Source organism: Heteronotia binoei, chromosome 8 (assembly GCF_032191835.1).
Source record: "Heteronotia binoei isolate CCM8104 ecotype False Entrance Well chromosome 8, APGP_CSIRO_Hbin_v1, whole genome shotgun sequence".
NCBI classification, from domain to species: domain Eukaryota; kingdom Metazoa; phylum Chordata; class Lepidosauria; order Squamata; family Gekkonidae; genus Heteronotia; species Heteronotia binoei.
In genome coordinates this window covers 57053119-57069156 of record NC_083230.1, presented here as the reverse complement: position 1 = coordinate 57069156, position 16038 = coordinate 57053119, and the positions used below count along the sequence as shown (strand labels likewise).

At 41.2% G+C, this 16038-nt stretch overlaps 1 protein-coding gene across 5 annotated transcripts in view; it reads right to left on the bottom strand.

The window, feature by feature from the left end:
- NAV3 (neuron navigator 3) overlaps nt 1-16038 on the bottom strand; it is a 934586-nt gene that overhangs the window by 218523 nt on the left and 700025 nt on the right. Inside the window, exon 1 of one of the 5 annotated variants that reach the window (XM_060245120.1) lies at nt 6058-7242. The exons of the other annotated variants lie outside the window; for them this stretch is intronic. Coding sequence (XP_060101103.1) covers nt 6058-6586 — 529 coding nt within the window. The 5' untranslated portion in view covers nt 6587-7242. Of the gene's footprint in view, nt 1-6057; nt 7243-16038 lie in introns of those variants that run through there. 5 annotated transcript variants of the gene reach the window in all.

Genomic DNA, 16038 nt, shown 5'->3' with positions numbered 1-16038 from the left:
TCCTTTCTTCCTCCCTCCTTCCTTCCTTCCTTCCCTCCCTCCTCCCTCCCTTCCTTCCTTCCTTCCCTCACTCCCTTCCCTTCCTTCCTTCCCTCCCTCCTCCCTTCCTTTCTTTCTTCCTTCCTTCCCTCCCTCCCCCCTTCCTTCCTTCCTTCCTTCCTTCCTTCCCTCCCCCCTTCCTTCCCTTCCTCCCCCTTCCTTCCTTCCTTCCTTCCTTCCTTCCTTCCTTCCTTCCTTCCTTCCTTCCTTCCTTTCTTCCTTCCTTCCTTCCTTCCTTCCTTCCTTCCCTCCCTCCCTCCCTCCTCCCTCCCTCCCTCCTCCCTTCCTTCCCTCCTTATGTTCTTATGTAACACAGAGTGTTGGACTGGAGGGGCCACTGGCCTGATCCAACAGGGCTTCTCTTATGTTCTTATGTGACACAGAGTGTTGGACTGGAGGGGCCACTGGCCTGATCTAACAGGGCTTCTCTTATGTTCTTATGTGACCAGAGTGGTGGACTGGATGAGCCATTGGTCTGATGCAACAGGGCTTCTCTTATATTTTTATGTGGCACAGAGTGTTGGACTGGAGGGGCCACTGGCCTGATGCAACAGGGCTTCTTTTATGTTCTTATGTGACACAGAGTGTTGGACTGGAGGGGCCACTGGCCTGATGCAACAGGGCTTCTGTTATGTTCTTATGTGACGCAGAGTGTTGGACTGGATGGGCCACTGGCCTGATCCAACAGGGCTTCTGTTATGTTCTTATGTGACGCAGAGTGTTGGACTGGATGGGCCATTGGCCTGATCCAACATGGCTTCTCTTATGTTCTTATGTTCTTATGTGACAATACTGACTTTGGTGGACCCAAGCACTGATTCAGTGTAAGGGAGCTTTGTGTTTGTGTCTTCTGGTGCAATTTTGTTCTCAGATCCTGTATTTACTTCATCAGTATATGGGATAAGGCACTTTCTCAACTGTGCTGCATAATGCAGCCTATTTATTTTGTCCTGTTTGCTCTGTTGGCTCTATCTGCGCCACCTTCATCACTTTCGGGGTGTGGATCCCCCAGTGGGGTGGTCTCCCGACTCCCTCCGCCGGCTGTCTCTTATAGCCCTGCGCCCCCTCTTTCATTTGATATGTGTCCCGTGCGGGTGCCACCCTCCCGCCGGGAGATGCCGCAAAATGAGCCCCCTTGAGGCTTATGGCGGCAGGGCTCGGGGGAAGCGAGCTAGACTGCTGTTCTTTTGAGGGGTTATAGAGTGTTTCGAGCCCCTCCCTGTGGCATCCGTCCCATCGTTGTGGGACCCAGGGGGCCGGCGCAGCGGCCTGCCGAAGCAGCCTGTCACTAATAACACAGGTCGAGATGCGGAAGTGACTGACAGGCTGCTTCAGCGGGCCGCTGCGCCGGCCCCCTGGGTCCCACAACGATGGGACGGATGCCACCCCTACCTTCCCCCCCCCCCCAAGGTGTCCCTGGCTAGCCTTCAGACATTATGGCCACCCTAGTGGGTAAATGTAGAGAGCCAAGTAATGCTGTGCCTGTCTTTCATCAGGTAGTATCGTAAACTTCCTGAATGCAATCTGAAATGAATTTTTAACTAGAACTTAAAAGCCATAATCCAGTCTCTGGTTTCTAGAAGATGTAAACCTAGCTGTGCACAAATGGATGAGTAGGGGACACATTTAGGAGCACCTAAAATCTGACAGAAGAATGATGATTGCTTCTGTACCAATGCACCATTTAAATAGGTGCCAGCAGACATTGCACAAAGACATCGAAAAAATCAGGATTTTTGATTTTTCATAATTAATTACCAGTCAATTCAATCTACAGTATTGGTGAAAGGCTTTCAAGTATTTTTGGAGGTCACTTCTGGTACGTGAAAGACTAATGGTGTCATCAGCATATAGCAGTAAGGGCACTGCTAATTGTTTTAAGAAAGGAGGGTTAATAATAAGGCAATTCTGGGGGGAGGGGGGGGAGAATGTGTATCCACGGCAGAAGGCAAACCACAAGGGAAAAAACCTAAAAGACCAGTCTCTTTAGCTGTTTACTGGTGCATTTTTCCAGACATTGCTTTTTAAAAAAATCCAACTTGCTTAAAAAAAAATCCAACTCTTATCCTCACCCCTCCACCCCACCTTCAAGTTTCTTGCATGGTATTGTTTGCTGTGTTATTTTCTGTAAGTTTTGTATAAATAAATCTCATATAATATGAGAGATGTTTCTCCCATTAGTTGCTTTTCAGAAAATCTTGCTGGTTGATCATTTCAATTGGAAAGATGAGCAAGTGTCTCACAGGATTTCACAGTGCCCCACCAACCAAAATTTTCTGGCTACACCCTCACCACCTTTCCCGTTCTCCATTATTCCCCCTAATTGCCCCTAACATTCTAAAAATACCTTGCTCTTAGTAATCATCAGATCATATTTTACTTGATCAACAGGTATATACAATGAAGGGAAAAAAATACCAATTAATGTAGGAAATAGAAGATACTGTTTCCAGGGCAGATCTTGCTTTTCAAAATCCAAAAAAAGAGCAATGGAGAGGGCAGGGGTGATCATTAGGGAAAGCTGGCCCACGACCCACTTTTAGAGGCTTCATGACCCACTTTTGGATCCTGACTCACAGGTTGAGAAACACTGTGCTAGAGTAGACAGACAGGGAAACAGAAAGGCCCTTTACCCTTCCTGCCTTTCTAGAACTGCAGTCAGCAAACAAAGACAAAGTTGGGGATTGAAAGCGGGGCTGAAGTTCATGGGCAGGAGCCAGGAAATTGTGAACCAGCTTAAAGGACTGGGGGGGGGGGGGCAGTGCTTTCTCCAGAGAGTTCTTCAGTATCACTTGTAGTTTGCTAGACACTTTGGAGTTTGCTAGACACTTTCCAACTTCTTCTTCTTCTATACCTATTTGAAACAGGCTTGCCATAGACTGATATTCTGGACTCATTGCAATTTGGCTTCAGGCTGGAATTTTGGAACAGAGACTGCTTTGGTTGCCTTGGCTGATGACCTTTACCAAGATCTAGACAGTGGAAGGTGACCTGACTAGTCCTGCTGGGTCTTTCCACAGTCTTTGATAATATCAACCATAGTGAGCCACTTCTCCATGCTGAAACTAAGGGACAGTGTTACAGTGGTTCAAGTCCTATATGGGGAAGGGGTTGGTCTCAGAAGGCAATATTGGGGGATTCCTGCTCTGCCCCATAGCATTTGGCTTGTGGGGATCCATAAGGTTCAATCTTATTTCCTATGAATATGGGAATAATAATACGAATAATGTCCACACGAAGCCACTGTGTGTGGATATCAGGAGGTATGAGCTTTGGTGTCAACAATATGTGGATGATACCCAGCTTTACCTTTTTTTCCACCCAATTCTGATAATGCTATTGATATTCTGAACAGTGCTTAGAGTCAGTAATAGGCTGGATGAGGGTCAACAACCTGGAACTCAATCCTTACAAGGATTCTCTGGTGCTCTGTGTTAGCAGAAAGGCAAACCAGGGACTTGAGATCTCTCCTATCTTGGATGGGGTTGTGCTTCCCTTGAAAAGCCACATTTACATTTTGGGACTACTGCTTGATTCAGCAATCAACTTAAAAAAAATCAGGCGGCTGCTGTTGTTTGGAGTGTTTTTGCCCAGCTTTGGCTGGTTTATCAGCTGTGCCTGTTCTTGGTTCAGTCTGATCTAGCCAACGTGATCCATGCCTTGGACACATCTAGATTGCACTACTACAATGCATTCTACCTGGGACCACTCTTAAAGTGTGTTCAGAAACTGAAGCTACTGCAAAATGCTGTCCATTAAGGCCCTCCCTGTCTTGGAACTGGGGTATCTGAAGGAATATCTTCCCCAATATTTTCCTGTCTAGTAATTAAGATCAGAGGGATAGACCCTCCTGACTTCCTTCCAATCAAAAGATGTTCATCTGGTGGACACAGGAGAGATGGCCTTTCTGGTGGCAGCTCCATGATTATGGAATAACCTCTCTAGGAACATGTAGTTGGCCTACTCACTTTTGATCTTCAGGAGGCAGTTAAAGTTTTATTTAGGACTCCATATGGCTAATTTAGTTTTTATTTCTTGGCAGCCCTAATTGGAGATTTTAAATCGTAGCTTTTTTGGGGAGGTGTTATTTTATTTGTTATTTTATTTATTTATATTGTATTTGTTATTTTATTTATTTATATTGTAAGCTGCCTTGAGTTCTGCAAAACAGAAAGGCAGCTAATAAATATTTTATATAAATAAAAAACAAATGAAGTACTGAAAGTCAGAAGGGCCAGGCATTCCTGCTTAACTAGGAGTGGCTCTGCTCCTTGCACTCCAGCCTGTCATGCACTTCCCTTACTACACAAATGCCAAATGCTGCAGCAAGAGGCAGAGACACGCCCTGCAAGTCTCTAGGACCTCACCCTCTTCATTCTGGAATGAGGAAATTCCCATTTATCTAAGATACCAAAATCACCCACCTAATGCCATGTTATGCTTATGTATAGTGATCTCAAACATGCATGGATACACTGGCACAGATTTATTTGTTCAGAAAACCTGCCTAAATGTTAAACCATAAAGAAAGGATTACAAACACCATTCATAGGGTTACAAATGTAATGCATAGTGTAATGGATTTTGAGCTTATGGCGCTAAAAGAAGTGGTGAACATCTGCTGCTGCCTTTTCATGTCTCCAGCTTACAGAATACTACTGTAGAAACATGCTTGGCATTTTTGTTTGTTTGTACTCCATGGCTGAAACAACCTAGACAGAAAAATCAGGCCTTATTTTTACACAGGAAAAATTGAGATATGAAGTGCTATTAGCAGCCATGTTTACCCCAAGTTGCTGCAACATTTCCTTATTGCAAGTCTCACAGACATATACCATTCTCACTGGCATTTTACTTCAGTACTGGTGGGACATAAAACAGCGCTTCTTTATTGAAACATGGTTTTGTGCCACACCTCAAATTATCCAATCTGTAAACTACTCCTCTCTGTCTGCCACTAAATAAATGTGCTGATCAACAGAAGCCAAAGAAGTGACATGTCCCAAGTTATCGAACTGATCAGTGGCAGAAACAGTTGCAACTTTCCAGGGTTGCTTAAGGCCATAGTCCCTTGTCCATGATTTTATTCAAATTATCTGCAAACTACATCCTACTAGCAGCTTTAGCTCCACTTCTGAGCTAAACCACTGGGAAATCTGCAAGAGAGACAGACTTGGGATTGCAGGTAGACTTCCAAACATTTAATCACACACAATTTCAGCACTTTGAACCACCCCACTTTTAGAGTAAAAGGAGATGAAAAGTAGAACCAAGTGTAAAGAAATTTTCTGAAACTCCTTTAGCTGTAGATTACTGGTGCCTTTTTGCATCTAGCTAGTCTGTGAAGCTAGCTGGTCTGTGAAGCACTGACGCTCACAACTCCCTTCAAAGCCTGCATTTATGGATGTACTTTCTGCAGAGAGTGTTTATGAGGCTAAAGCAGAAAATAGGCCACAGTATTACCTAAATAAATTAAATCTTGTTAAGTTTGCTGACTGCCTAATTTTAGATTCATGATGTTGAAAGTTATTAACACTCAAAAATATTTGTGAATAAATTAGCAGAATTTATACAGCTACTTGCCTGTGTAAGTTTTCACACTGAATAAGATCTTATGTGATGAGAAAGAACAAGAATGAGATCTGCCCTACTACCCTTCCCCAACCTTAGAAGAATCTAGTGTATAACTGAATGAGGAGGCATTGCAAAAGTAAATTCGCATTCTCTCATTCATTGGAGTTCCATAGTAACATGGGGCAAATAAGAAAAACATGCCTATGAATAAACCCTTCACACCAAATATTGGAAGATTTTTTTATTTTCTGCACTCTCTAAATCTAACATGAGAAAATGATGATAAAGCCTACATGCTATAGCTTTAGCGCCACTTCTGAGTGTATTACACTAAACACAAACCCAGTTGTGTCTTTTGATATTACTATCAGCAAAGTCTCCTCTCATGCAAAAGCACCAGTTCTCATGAAACCATTTGCCCATGTCAATCAGAACTGAACTCACCCATCATATCATTGTAAAGCACTTGTTCTAAGTCTCCAAGCATTGTCATTATAACATCCTCATCCAGCTGTGCGGTCCCTTCACGTAAGCAACCTTCTTCCTCCACCCAGTTCTGGCTGCTGAAACTGGACTTAAAGGGCACATTTTCATTACCCAACTTGCTGCTTTCTCCTTGGCCAGATTCATCCATAGAGTTCCCACTGAGCCTTTTACTTGACTTTCTGCTTCTGGCAGGTGGCAGCTCTTCTGATTCCCACGGTAACTTGTTGCTGGCATGATAAAGGGAGTGTGCTGATTTGGAGAGAGCTTTGGAAAGTGAGCCTCTGCTTCTATGTTCTCCCTCTCTCTGGTGAGAAACCTGGCTGGACTTGGATGCATTGCCAAACCAGTTTTCCCGGCAGGAATATTGCCTCTTTTCCCCTTCACTTAGAAGAGTGAGATTGGTCAAAGACTTCTGCTTCTGAAGGCGACCACCCCCATTTCTTCCATCCTTGCCTCTGAACACTGAGAGTTCAGCAGGTCGTTGCATAATTTTAACTCAAGGTTTGCTCCAAAGTAGATTTCACATTTCCTTGAGGCACAGAAATTCAGCTCTTTAAGCCAGTGTCAGAAACTAACCTTCCCACAGCATACAGTTCAGACACCATGCAGCACTTCTCTCTGCTGGTACTGAAAATCACAGTGCAAGCATTCAGTACTCATGCTGTAAATGACTAGACAAGCACAGTCATTTTGTCTGAGTTTACGCAGCTTCTGATGCTAAGCCAGTTCTTTCCAGTCCCATTAATTTGCAGTACTTACAATCATTTTCCTTGATTTCCTTCATGCAGAAGAGAGTTGATCAAATACTCTGCTCCAGCAGAGAAGTAGTCCTAAAAGCCAAAGACGCTTCCCTCGCTTCATCCAGTCATTGGTCTCATCAGAGTGATGGGCCTGCATCCCTTTCTACAGCTGCGGTGTTCTGAAATCCAAACTGAAGCGCAAGTACCGCCTCCAGTGCTTCCCCCACGCTCTCTCACTAGATCATGACCGATCCCTGTGCACAGCTCTTTACTTCAGATGGGGTGATAGAAATGCAAGTGCAGCCGACACATCAGAGCTCAATACAAGCCAAAATTAACCAGTGAAGCAAAGCTCTGAAAAAGCTTCCTTGCATTTTAGTATTCAACCTGCATTCTCAGATCTATGACTGTTCTCTGCTACTGCAGTGGATGCTGCTGGCTGCCATGGCAGCAAACAGCCGGGTGAATTAAACCTGAAAGACCTAAGCCTCTGCTCAGTTTTGTAATGTCAAGGGTTTCAGGATATAGCCAAAGCTAAACAGTGTGCCCCAGCATTAGCTTTAAGTACACCCTGGAATGTTCCTCCTCTGTGGAAGGTAAGATTTTAAAAACTGATTTCTTTCTTGTCACCCTTATGCAGGCTGTTCAAAGCAGATTTATAATAGCTCTTGAATCTTGATGCATATGCTGAATAAACATTTTCTTACAACATAAAGTATGTAAGGAACAGAAAACGTTATTATCCATTGTAGGGAAAGCATTTCTAGAGTGCAGCATTTCATTTCCATCTCTAAAATAAGGGAATGCTAAGGAAGCATTAAGGAACAATTAAAAATGCTGGAAGAGAATCTAGGCACTACTAGCTTCTGAAAAGGACTTTTAAATGGGACCACACTCTTCCATCCACAGAAAGGAATTTAAAGTTATCTTATTGAACTTTTTAGGATTTGCTTCCAATCTGAGAAGCCTAATAAATGTTCATGAGTTTTGAACATATTTTCTGTGTACAGTTTTGAAAAGGAAAAGGAAAATGTATCATTTCTATTGGGGGAAAAATATTTTGTAATTATACACCCAGAATTGAATTGCACATAAATGTGGCATTAAAGATTAAGTTTTATTCATATTTGAAGAACGGGATTTAACTGTCAATACAGAAAAACTATTAAAAATCCAACTGTGTCTGCCAGCCACACCTATAGGTATGGAAGCCTTGAGAGTTAACTGCCAACACTTATTCCTGCAGATAACAAAGATGATAAATGGACAGATAACATGCACATTTCCTGAAGACATGACTAGATGTGACATGGTATTTCTCTGACAAGGAGTTCTCACCTTCTGCTTCAAAGCAGCCATGTGACATTGCTAATTGATCATGAAAGTAACACTGGGAAAGGAGATTTTAACACTTTCTTCATGCACCATTTACCAACATGAATTGTCTACCCCAACTGCTGTTAATTCCACATGGGGAAAAACACGAGTATAGGTTCAGTACTTTTCTCTTCCACCTGTGAAGCTAATAACAGCCAGGGTAGGAGTCAAGAAAATGGCATTTGATGTGATGCCAGTCAATGGGTGTATTCACACTATACTAAATAATACATTTTGCAACTAGATTTTTGCTATTCTTACACAGTAAAAATCCAGCTGCAAAATGCATTATTTAGTGTAGTGTGAATGCACTCAATGACATTGTATCAGTAAATAAAAGGGAAGCCTCTGAAATATGATTGACCATAAGTAGGTAACCTTTGTCAACCAAGTGCCAAACATTCAACTTTTTAAGATGGCACATGAGAGGCTTTAGAATGTTCAAAAATAAACAAGATATTTTATTCAACCTAGAGGGAGAAAGATTAGGTGAAATCAAGGGTAGAATGTCTGAGGTAGTTCAATAATGAATTGTGAAGTTAATTTAATAATTTCACAATTATATGTTTCCAGCAACTGAGAGTTTTAAACTTTTCACGAAGTCTTAGATTTTTAGATATTATAGACTTTGGTTTCAGTGTTTCCAAAGCACTCCAGATCACTTTCTTAACTGACTTTTCAGGTTTCAGAAGGCAGGGATACATTAACAAGCACCAAAATTCTATCACTGAGCACATCAGTGATCATTCCACTCTTTGAGCTATCTCCCTTTTCAACTGTGAAGGGAATCACTTATCTAAACAGAAGATCTATCCCTTCTTTTGGCCCAAATGGGTATGTTCAATGATCCTCTCACTCCTCCTTGCCAACCTTTCCAGTCCTCAGTCAGTGTTAAACTTTTCTTAGTCAGTAATAAATTCTTCTCAGTCAGGGCTAAACAGAATTCTCTTCAGCAGTCAGTTACCAAGTCTTTCTGCTCAACTAATGCTAACCAATCAAATCCCTTGGAGCAGCCTGTCACTCAAGGCTCTCTGGCTCTGGGGGACATTAACCCTTCAGTCCTTCAAATGTTTACACAGCACTTATGAGCTTTCAAATCACAGTCCATTACAGACTGTCTTAGCAAGTTCAGACCTCATTGCTGTATACTTAAAGCTGGGATTTTTTTGTTCACCTTGTATCATCTTACCTACTGTATACTGAACTTCATTTGCCCAGTTCTTATAAGCATTACCAAGATCTTCAACTCTGACTTGGCTGGTGGCCAGCTGGGTCTGGTAGGCATTAAGGAGCATAAGATATGCCTATTGCTCTCTCCCTTTGCTGGACCCAAAAGTGCTGTCATTCCATCAATTGCTTGGGTAGAGATGTGATCCTGGGTGCCAAGCAAAACTCTCTGGTGTGCTGCTGTTGGCACAAGTGCTGGGGGATTGTGGAAAATATCATCAGGGGGCATGAGGAGACCCAAACTGCTTTCCGCGTTGTAGTGTTTTTTTAACAGAAGTGCTATCTACTAGCAGGATGAAAGTATGATCGCAGCTCTGGCAAAAATGAACAATTAAAATAACCTGATTGATTTGTCTGAATAGCTGTTCTATGTTGAAGAAAGTTTTTAAAGTGCAATTAAAGGTGTCTTCCTAAATTTGCTTCAGTTTCTTGTGTTTTACTTTCTTTTCCCTCTCTTTGGTCCCAGTCAGATGGCATTTTGATCCATAGTGGTGACTCTTCTCTCCTGGATTTAAAGTGTGTGACCAGATAGCAACATCTGGCTCCTGTTCTGCAGCTGTCAAACTCCCATCCTTACCCGACTTTCCTGACACTGCAGAAAGTCTGTCATTTTCCAAGTCTACTGGCATTACCGCAAATCAGTGTATGTCTGGTCATTCCCCTGTGCAATCAAACTGTCACAGAACGGAAATGTCCCTTCATTTTGGCACCATTTTTAATTTTCCCCTTAGTGTTATGTACATAACCACATAAACGCAAAATGATCCTTTCACACGAAAGCTTATGTTCTGAATAAAATTAAGTTGGTCTTAAAGGTACAATTGACTCCTATTTTGTTCTACTACTTCAGACCAACAGAGCTGCCTACTTGGATCTATCATTTTAATTATAATATCATTTTTGACTGAGTGCATGTATTTGTAAAAATTCTAATTTCACTTCAGTGGCAATGTTCTCCTCTATGCTGTTGATTCAACAAGCATTAAGAGCTTGGTTAGCAAAATCAAAGAATCTCTCTGGAGCGAAATGTTGGCACCGTGTGTTGCAACAGACGGTACCTGCCTTTATATAAATTTTCTCTTACACATACTTCTAGTGAAGGTTGGTAAGGTTATAATGCAGGTGGTCTGGGCAAGCTGTTTGTATGACTGGTGAAAGAATGTTCAATTCAGTAGTCACAAACAATATTAGATACAACTTTTGTTTCATTACCTGCACAGATGACTTATCATTGCTTTATGTAAAAAATGTGCTTTCTTGCTTAAGTCTGCAAGTACAACACATGATGTTCTCAGCCATTACAGCCTTTTTAAAATAGTTAATTTTACATGTCCTCATGATGCATTCTGCCAATCTGCATACTGGCAAATGTTGCGGAACAAGAACGTGGAAATCTCCCAAGTTAATTTTGCTTTTGAGAAACAGACTTAAAAAAAACCACCCCAAACCCTTATTCTTATTTTTAGATTGCCATAAAATAACCAAATACCTAAACATTAATTTGTGAGAATAAGTGAATGAGGCTTAAAATTTGTCTATTTGTATACAATATTTCACAGTTACGTGATCATCAGTTTAATGTACACAGTTCTTACAACACCAAAGACTTATGTGATATTTGATCAAATTATACCGTCAAGCAGCTGCACTAGTCTGGATTTCAGCATGGATTATAAATCCAAATGGAGGGAATATTAAACTGGAAATAACTGATACTAAAGAAGGAATCCGCAATAATTTATGGACTAAGATATCATTAAGAATTATGATAATCACACTTCGAATGATGGACTACTAAGAATATAGTTTCAATGTAAAAACAGAATAAGTCTGTCAATCAAGCTTCTGACTTCTCCAGTTGACGTATACTGTGATACCAGCTTTTTGTGAAAAAAACTGACCACATAAATTATGAGCACATGACAGATAGACAAGGAAAAATAAAATCTTGGCAAAAACTTCAAAGTGAAGTGGAAAATACCCCGTAGTTGCTATATTATCAGATGGTTCCTACACTCAGAGAATAAATAGCAAAAGAAGGAGGTTGGTTGGGGGGGCGGGGGTGTCAGCTTTTGAACAATTAGTCACTGGAGATTCAAAGCATCTATTAGGAAAAATTTACAAAATGTTACTGCAATATGATACAGAAACAGAGCGAGTGAAAAACGGTATGATAAAATGGATGCAGAACTTTGGAGAAAATATGAGTCAGTGGGAAAACTTATGAACTAAAGAAATCAAATTTACTGAATGTCAAATATTAAGGGAGAACTGGTATAAAATGTTTTATAGATGGTATATTGATTTTTTTTACTATTATGATTTTAAACATACCAACGATGTACTTATAAAATTTTAAAAGTGTACAATTCTAACCTGCAGATCTGCTTTTTAACTATGATTTTTGAAGGTAAATATTTATACTGTGATGTTATATTTTAATGGCCAATGGCCACATACAATAAAACTATTACCAATATGTGGTGGATGTATAAGAAAGCAAGAAAGTATTTGATAGAGATACACAAAGAAATGTAAAATATATTAAAACTTAAGTTGTAATGAATCCAAAAAGCATGTTATTATATATTTTACCAAACAACATTACAAGAACATACTTATTTCTTGTAATATTATACTTATTTAAGAATATGGTAACGGTGGCAAGAGTTAACATTCAAAGAAATATGAATAGTAGAAAGATGCCCAGAGTTGAACAAATGGAAAAATAAACTATATCAATATCCAATAATGGCAAAATTAGCATCTTATATGCACAATAAACCAGTGAAAATAAAGAGTATATATAAATAAGCTCTAATAAGTATATATACTGTATGATTTATATAACTGTAGTTTATGTTTAAGATATTGTTTATGATTGCAGTTTATGTTTAAGCTATTATTTGGATATAGTAGATGATGGTAGTTGATCACTGTAGATGGCTTTAGAGAGCCAGTTTGGTGCAGTGGTTAAGTATGTGGACTCTTATCTGGGAGAACTGGGTTTGATTCCCCACTCTTCCACTTGCAGCTGCTGGAATGGCCTAGGGTTAGCCATAGTTCTGGCAGAGGTTGTCCTTGAAAGGGCAGCTGCTGTGAGAGCCCTCTCAGCCCCACCCACCTCACAGGGTGTCTGTTGTGGGGGGAGAAGATATAGGAGATTGTAAGCCACTCTGAGTGTCTGATTCAGAGAGAAGGGCGGGGTATAAATCTGCAATTCATCTTCTTCTTCTTTATGTATCTGGATCCATTACAATCTATTTATCTATGTTTTATGTATTATTTAGATGATTGTTGTAGTTTTGTTGCTGTGTTCTAAATTGAAATAACAATAAAAGACCCCAAAAGACTTACATGATATTTGAAGTTACTTTCCCCAACCAAAATCTTTTTATTAACCATCTTATACAAGTGATGGACTAGAATTGTCCGGCTGATTACTGAATGGAAGAATTAATCAACCATAAATATGAACTAATAGGGCAGAACTTCACCCCAGGGACAGAAGCTACATCCAGTGTGGAGGATGGAGGGTGGAACTGGTTGCAGTATAACAATGGTACTTTCAACCCAGCACTTTCCAAGTTCACTAGTGTGGTTCTAGAGGGAAACTGATTCTTTGGATTTAGTATAAATGGAATGCCATCATCGGTGTAATACGAAATCCTATTCTCTGCAGCCCTTGCATTAAATTGCTTCTTCAGGCTCCTCTCAAATGTCACAATTTTGACTGCGGAGAAAAAAGTGATCTGCTCCTTTTCTCTGTAGCGGACAAACTGAGGGGGGGGGGGGGGGAGAAGAAGAAGAAGTTGTTTTATACCCTGCCCTGAAGGAGTTTCAGAGTGGCTTTCACCTTTCCTTTCTCTCCCCACAACAGACACCCTGTAAGGTAAGTGGGGCTGAGAGAGCTCTCAGAGAACTACTCTTGAGAGAACAGCTCTGAGAAAACTGTGACCCAAGGTCACCCAGCTAGCTGCATGTGGAGGAATGGAGAATCAAACCTGATTCTCCAGATTGGAGTCTGCGGATGGTTTCAGACTGAGAAATTGATGCGACAGTATCCCAAGGCGGAAAAACCTGATTCAGGCAGGTCCATTTTAGGGGGATCAGACAGCTGCTGTTGAAGCGACAGGATCCTGGCAGCTATCTGTGCTTTTGCCTTCAGACTGCTAGTGTGGCTCCTCTGCAGAAAGGATAGTTTTTCTGTGAAAGTCCCCTGTGTGTGCGCTCATGTCGAGAAGCGCACATGCACACCATGGAAAGGGGCTAGAAAAAAAAACCACCCTGACTGTGCCGGAAACGGCTTGGCATGATCACACAGGTCTTTCGCTCATGATTTGAAATGGGACATTCAGACAGCAGCCTATTATGTGACCTATATCCGATTCAGGGGGATGCTACCAGGAGAATCCAGGTAGCTTTTAAATGTGGACAGGAGTCATCTGGGGATGGGATGGGAACAGGCTGGGCTCAGAGGGCAGATGTGCTTGTGTGAATGTGCACATTTGAATTGATCGGGAGGCATTCCTAGGTTGAGCCAAATCTCTAGTGTGAAACTACCCTGCTTCTCTCAACCACTATACCAAACAGGCTCTCTACACCAATGAAGAGGAGAATCAGATGGGTTTCTGAACCTCTCCCCTCCAATTTGGGGCATCTCATCAAACTTTCTTGGCTGGGTGACCAGAAGAATGACACTTCCAGCTCATCCTTACAATCAGCCTGTAGTTGGTTCCTGATCCCCCTCCCCCAAGTATTTTGCTGGGTACACAGCAAAATTCCACAGCAGGAAATCAGAAGCTGACTCCCTGGAAGGTTCTGGTGGCTCCAAGCAGCCCATTCCTGCTGATAGATGCAAACAGTTGAACAGCCTGTTGATTAATTGATTGCCCGATCACCACTGATGAACAGGATATGAGCCAAAGCAGTAGGTGTTCAAGCATCCCTGAATATCACCTATGTCCTCCCCGCACTTCTTCTTTCAGTCGTGTCACCCTAGGTTGTTTTGAGCTATTTACTGATGAGTCAACAGCTATTTGTACATGTTCAAAGAAATGTTTGCCCCTAGAAATGTGTCCTTTGAAATATAAATAAAAAATAAAGGACCCAATACATATTTTCATGGAGAAAGATCTAGCAAGCTGAGAAGTGTTATGGTACATGCTGTATGGAGACTGAATATATGATTCCATACATGTTACCAGACTTGATGTCTGACATACTACTGCATATTGGCCAAGAGGGTAATAGGTGGTGACAACATCAAGGTGGCAGTATAAGGACCAGTGTAGGCAAGCAGAACATAGGCTGTATGAAAATACATCCTGTGGGCCATTGAATATCAGTTGTTGGAGGGTAACAGAAAGGCAACGCTACTTTCATCATGCCTTGCTGGTAGGCTTACTGAAAGCTTCTGGTTAACAGTTGTGGGAAACAGGCAGATGGACTGGATGGACCTTTAGCCTGATCCAGCAGGGATTATGTTCTCATGTTTTTTACAGGAAGAGCAGGAATAAACTAGAATAACACAAACAAGCAGAAATGCAAGGATATATGTCATTCCAATTTCATGAACCACAGGGAAAGAATTTAAATGCTCCATCCCTTACTTGGAGCCAATTTAGAAGCATGCCAGCAAACCCCATGGAAGAAGCAATATTTAAACAAGGCTCTTCCTTTACATGTTGGCCTAAACACATGCATCATCTACATGCACTTCATGCCTTTGGCCCAAATCATGAGCAAGAGCCCTTAAACTGTTATCCCCACCACATGGAAAGCTGACACAGGTAAGTGCTTTTTGGCTGTCACACAGAGAAAGCTGCAATCTTTCAATCCAGAACACATGACTTCAAGAAGCAATGACATTTTCAGTTATCCTCCATGATGCAATGTCAAAGGGCTAACAATTTTGTTTGATGCTGTCTTTGCACATCAAGGAGCAACAACTACAGACATCACAGAAAGGGTAGCGGCATATCTATTAATCTCAAAATAACATGCATCACAGAGAAAGAGACAACAGCAAGGCAAAAAAAATCAATTACTGATCAAAGGATTTGTTTCAATTTCAAAAGGCATCATTTATAAGATAACATAAAAAGGACGATGGAATATTCTTAAACATGTGTGGAATACCTTACTGCTTGATTGAGTCCACCCTGGAACAATGTGCTGCAGCTCCAGTCTGCTTTTCAGTTCCCAACTTTAGCTAATTATCCTGTTCCATGAATGTTGGCACATTACTACCTTCCTCATTCGCTCACATTGTTATAAGGTAATCATGAATGACACAAAGCAATTGGCTTCTACAGCATTCCCAATTAACTAGGGGCCACTAGCTAAACTATCATTAGAAAGCTCCTCAACCTTCTAGCAGTGACATTCTGAAAATTAAACCAAAAACTTTTCTGATCTCTCTTCTGAGCCCCTTTGCACTATTTCCACCTTGGGTATCAGGCAGGAGCAGAAATCTAAAACCTGCTTACTATCTTTCCATCTGCCTAATCATTTGTTTTAGCTTTGATGTGAATACCTACCATTTGCAGTTCCATTCTGTAGCAGGTTTTCAAGCATTTATTTCTACCTGGAT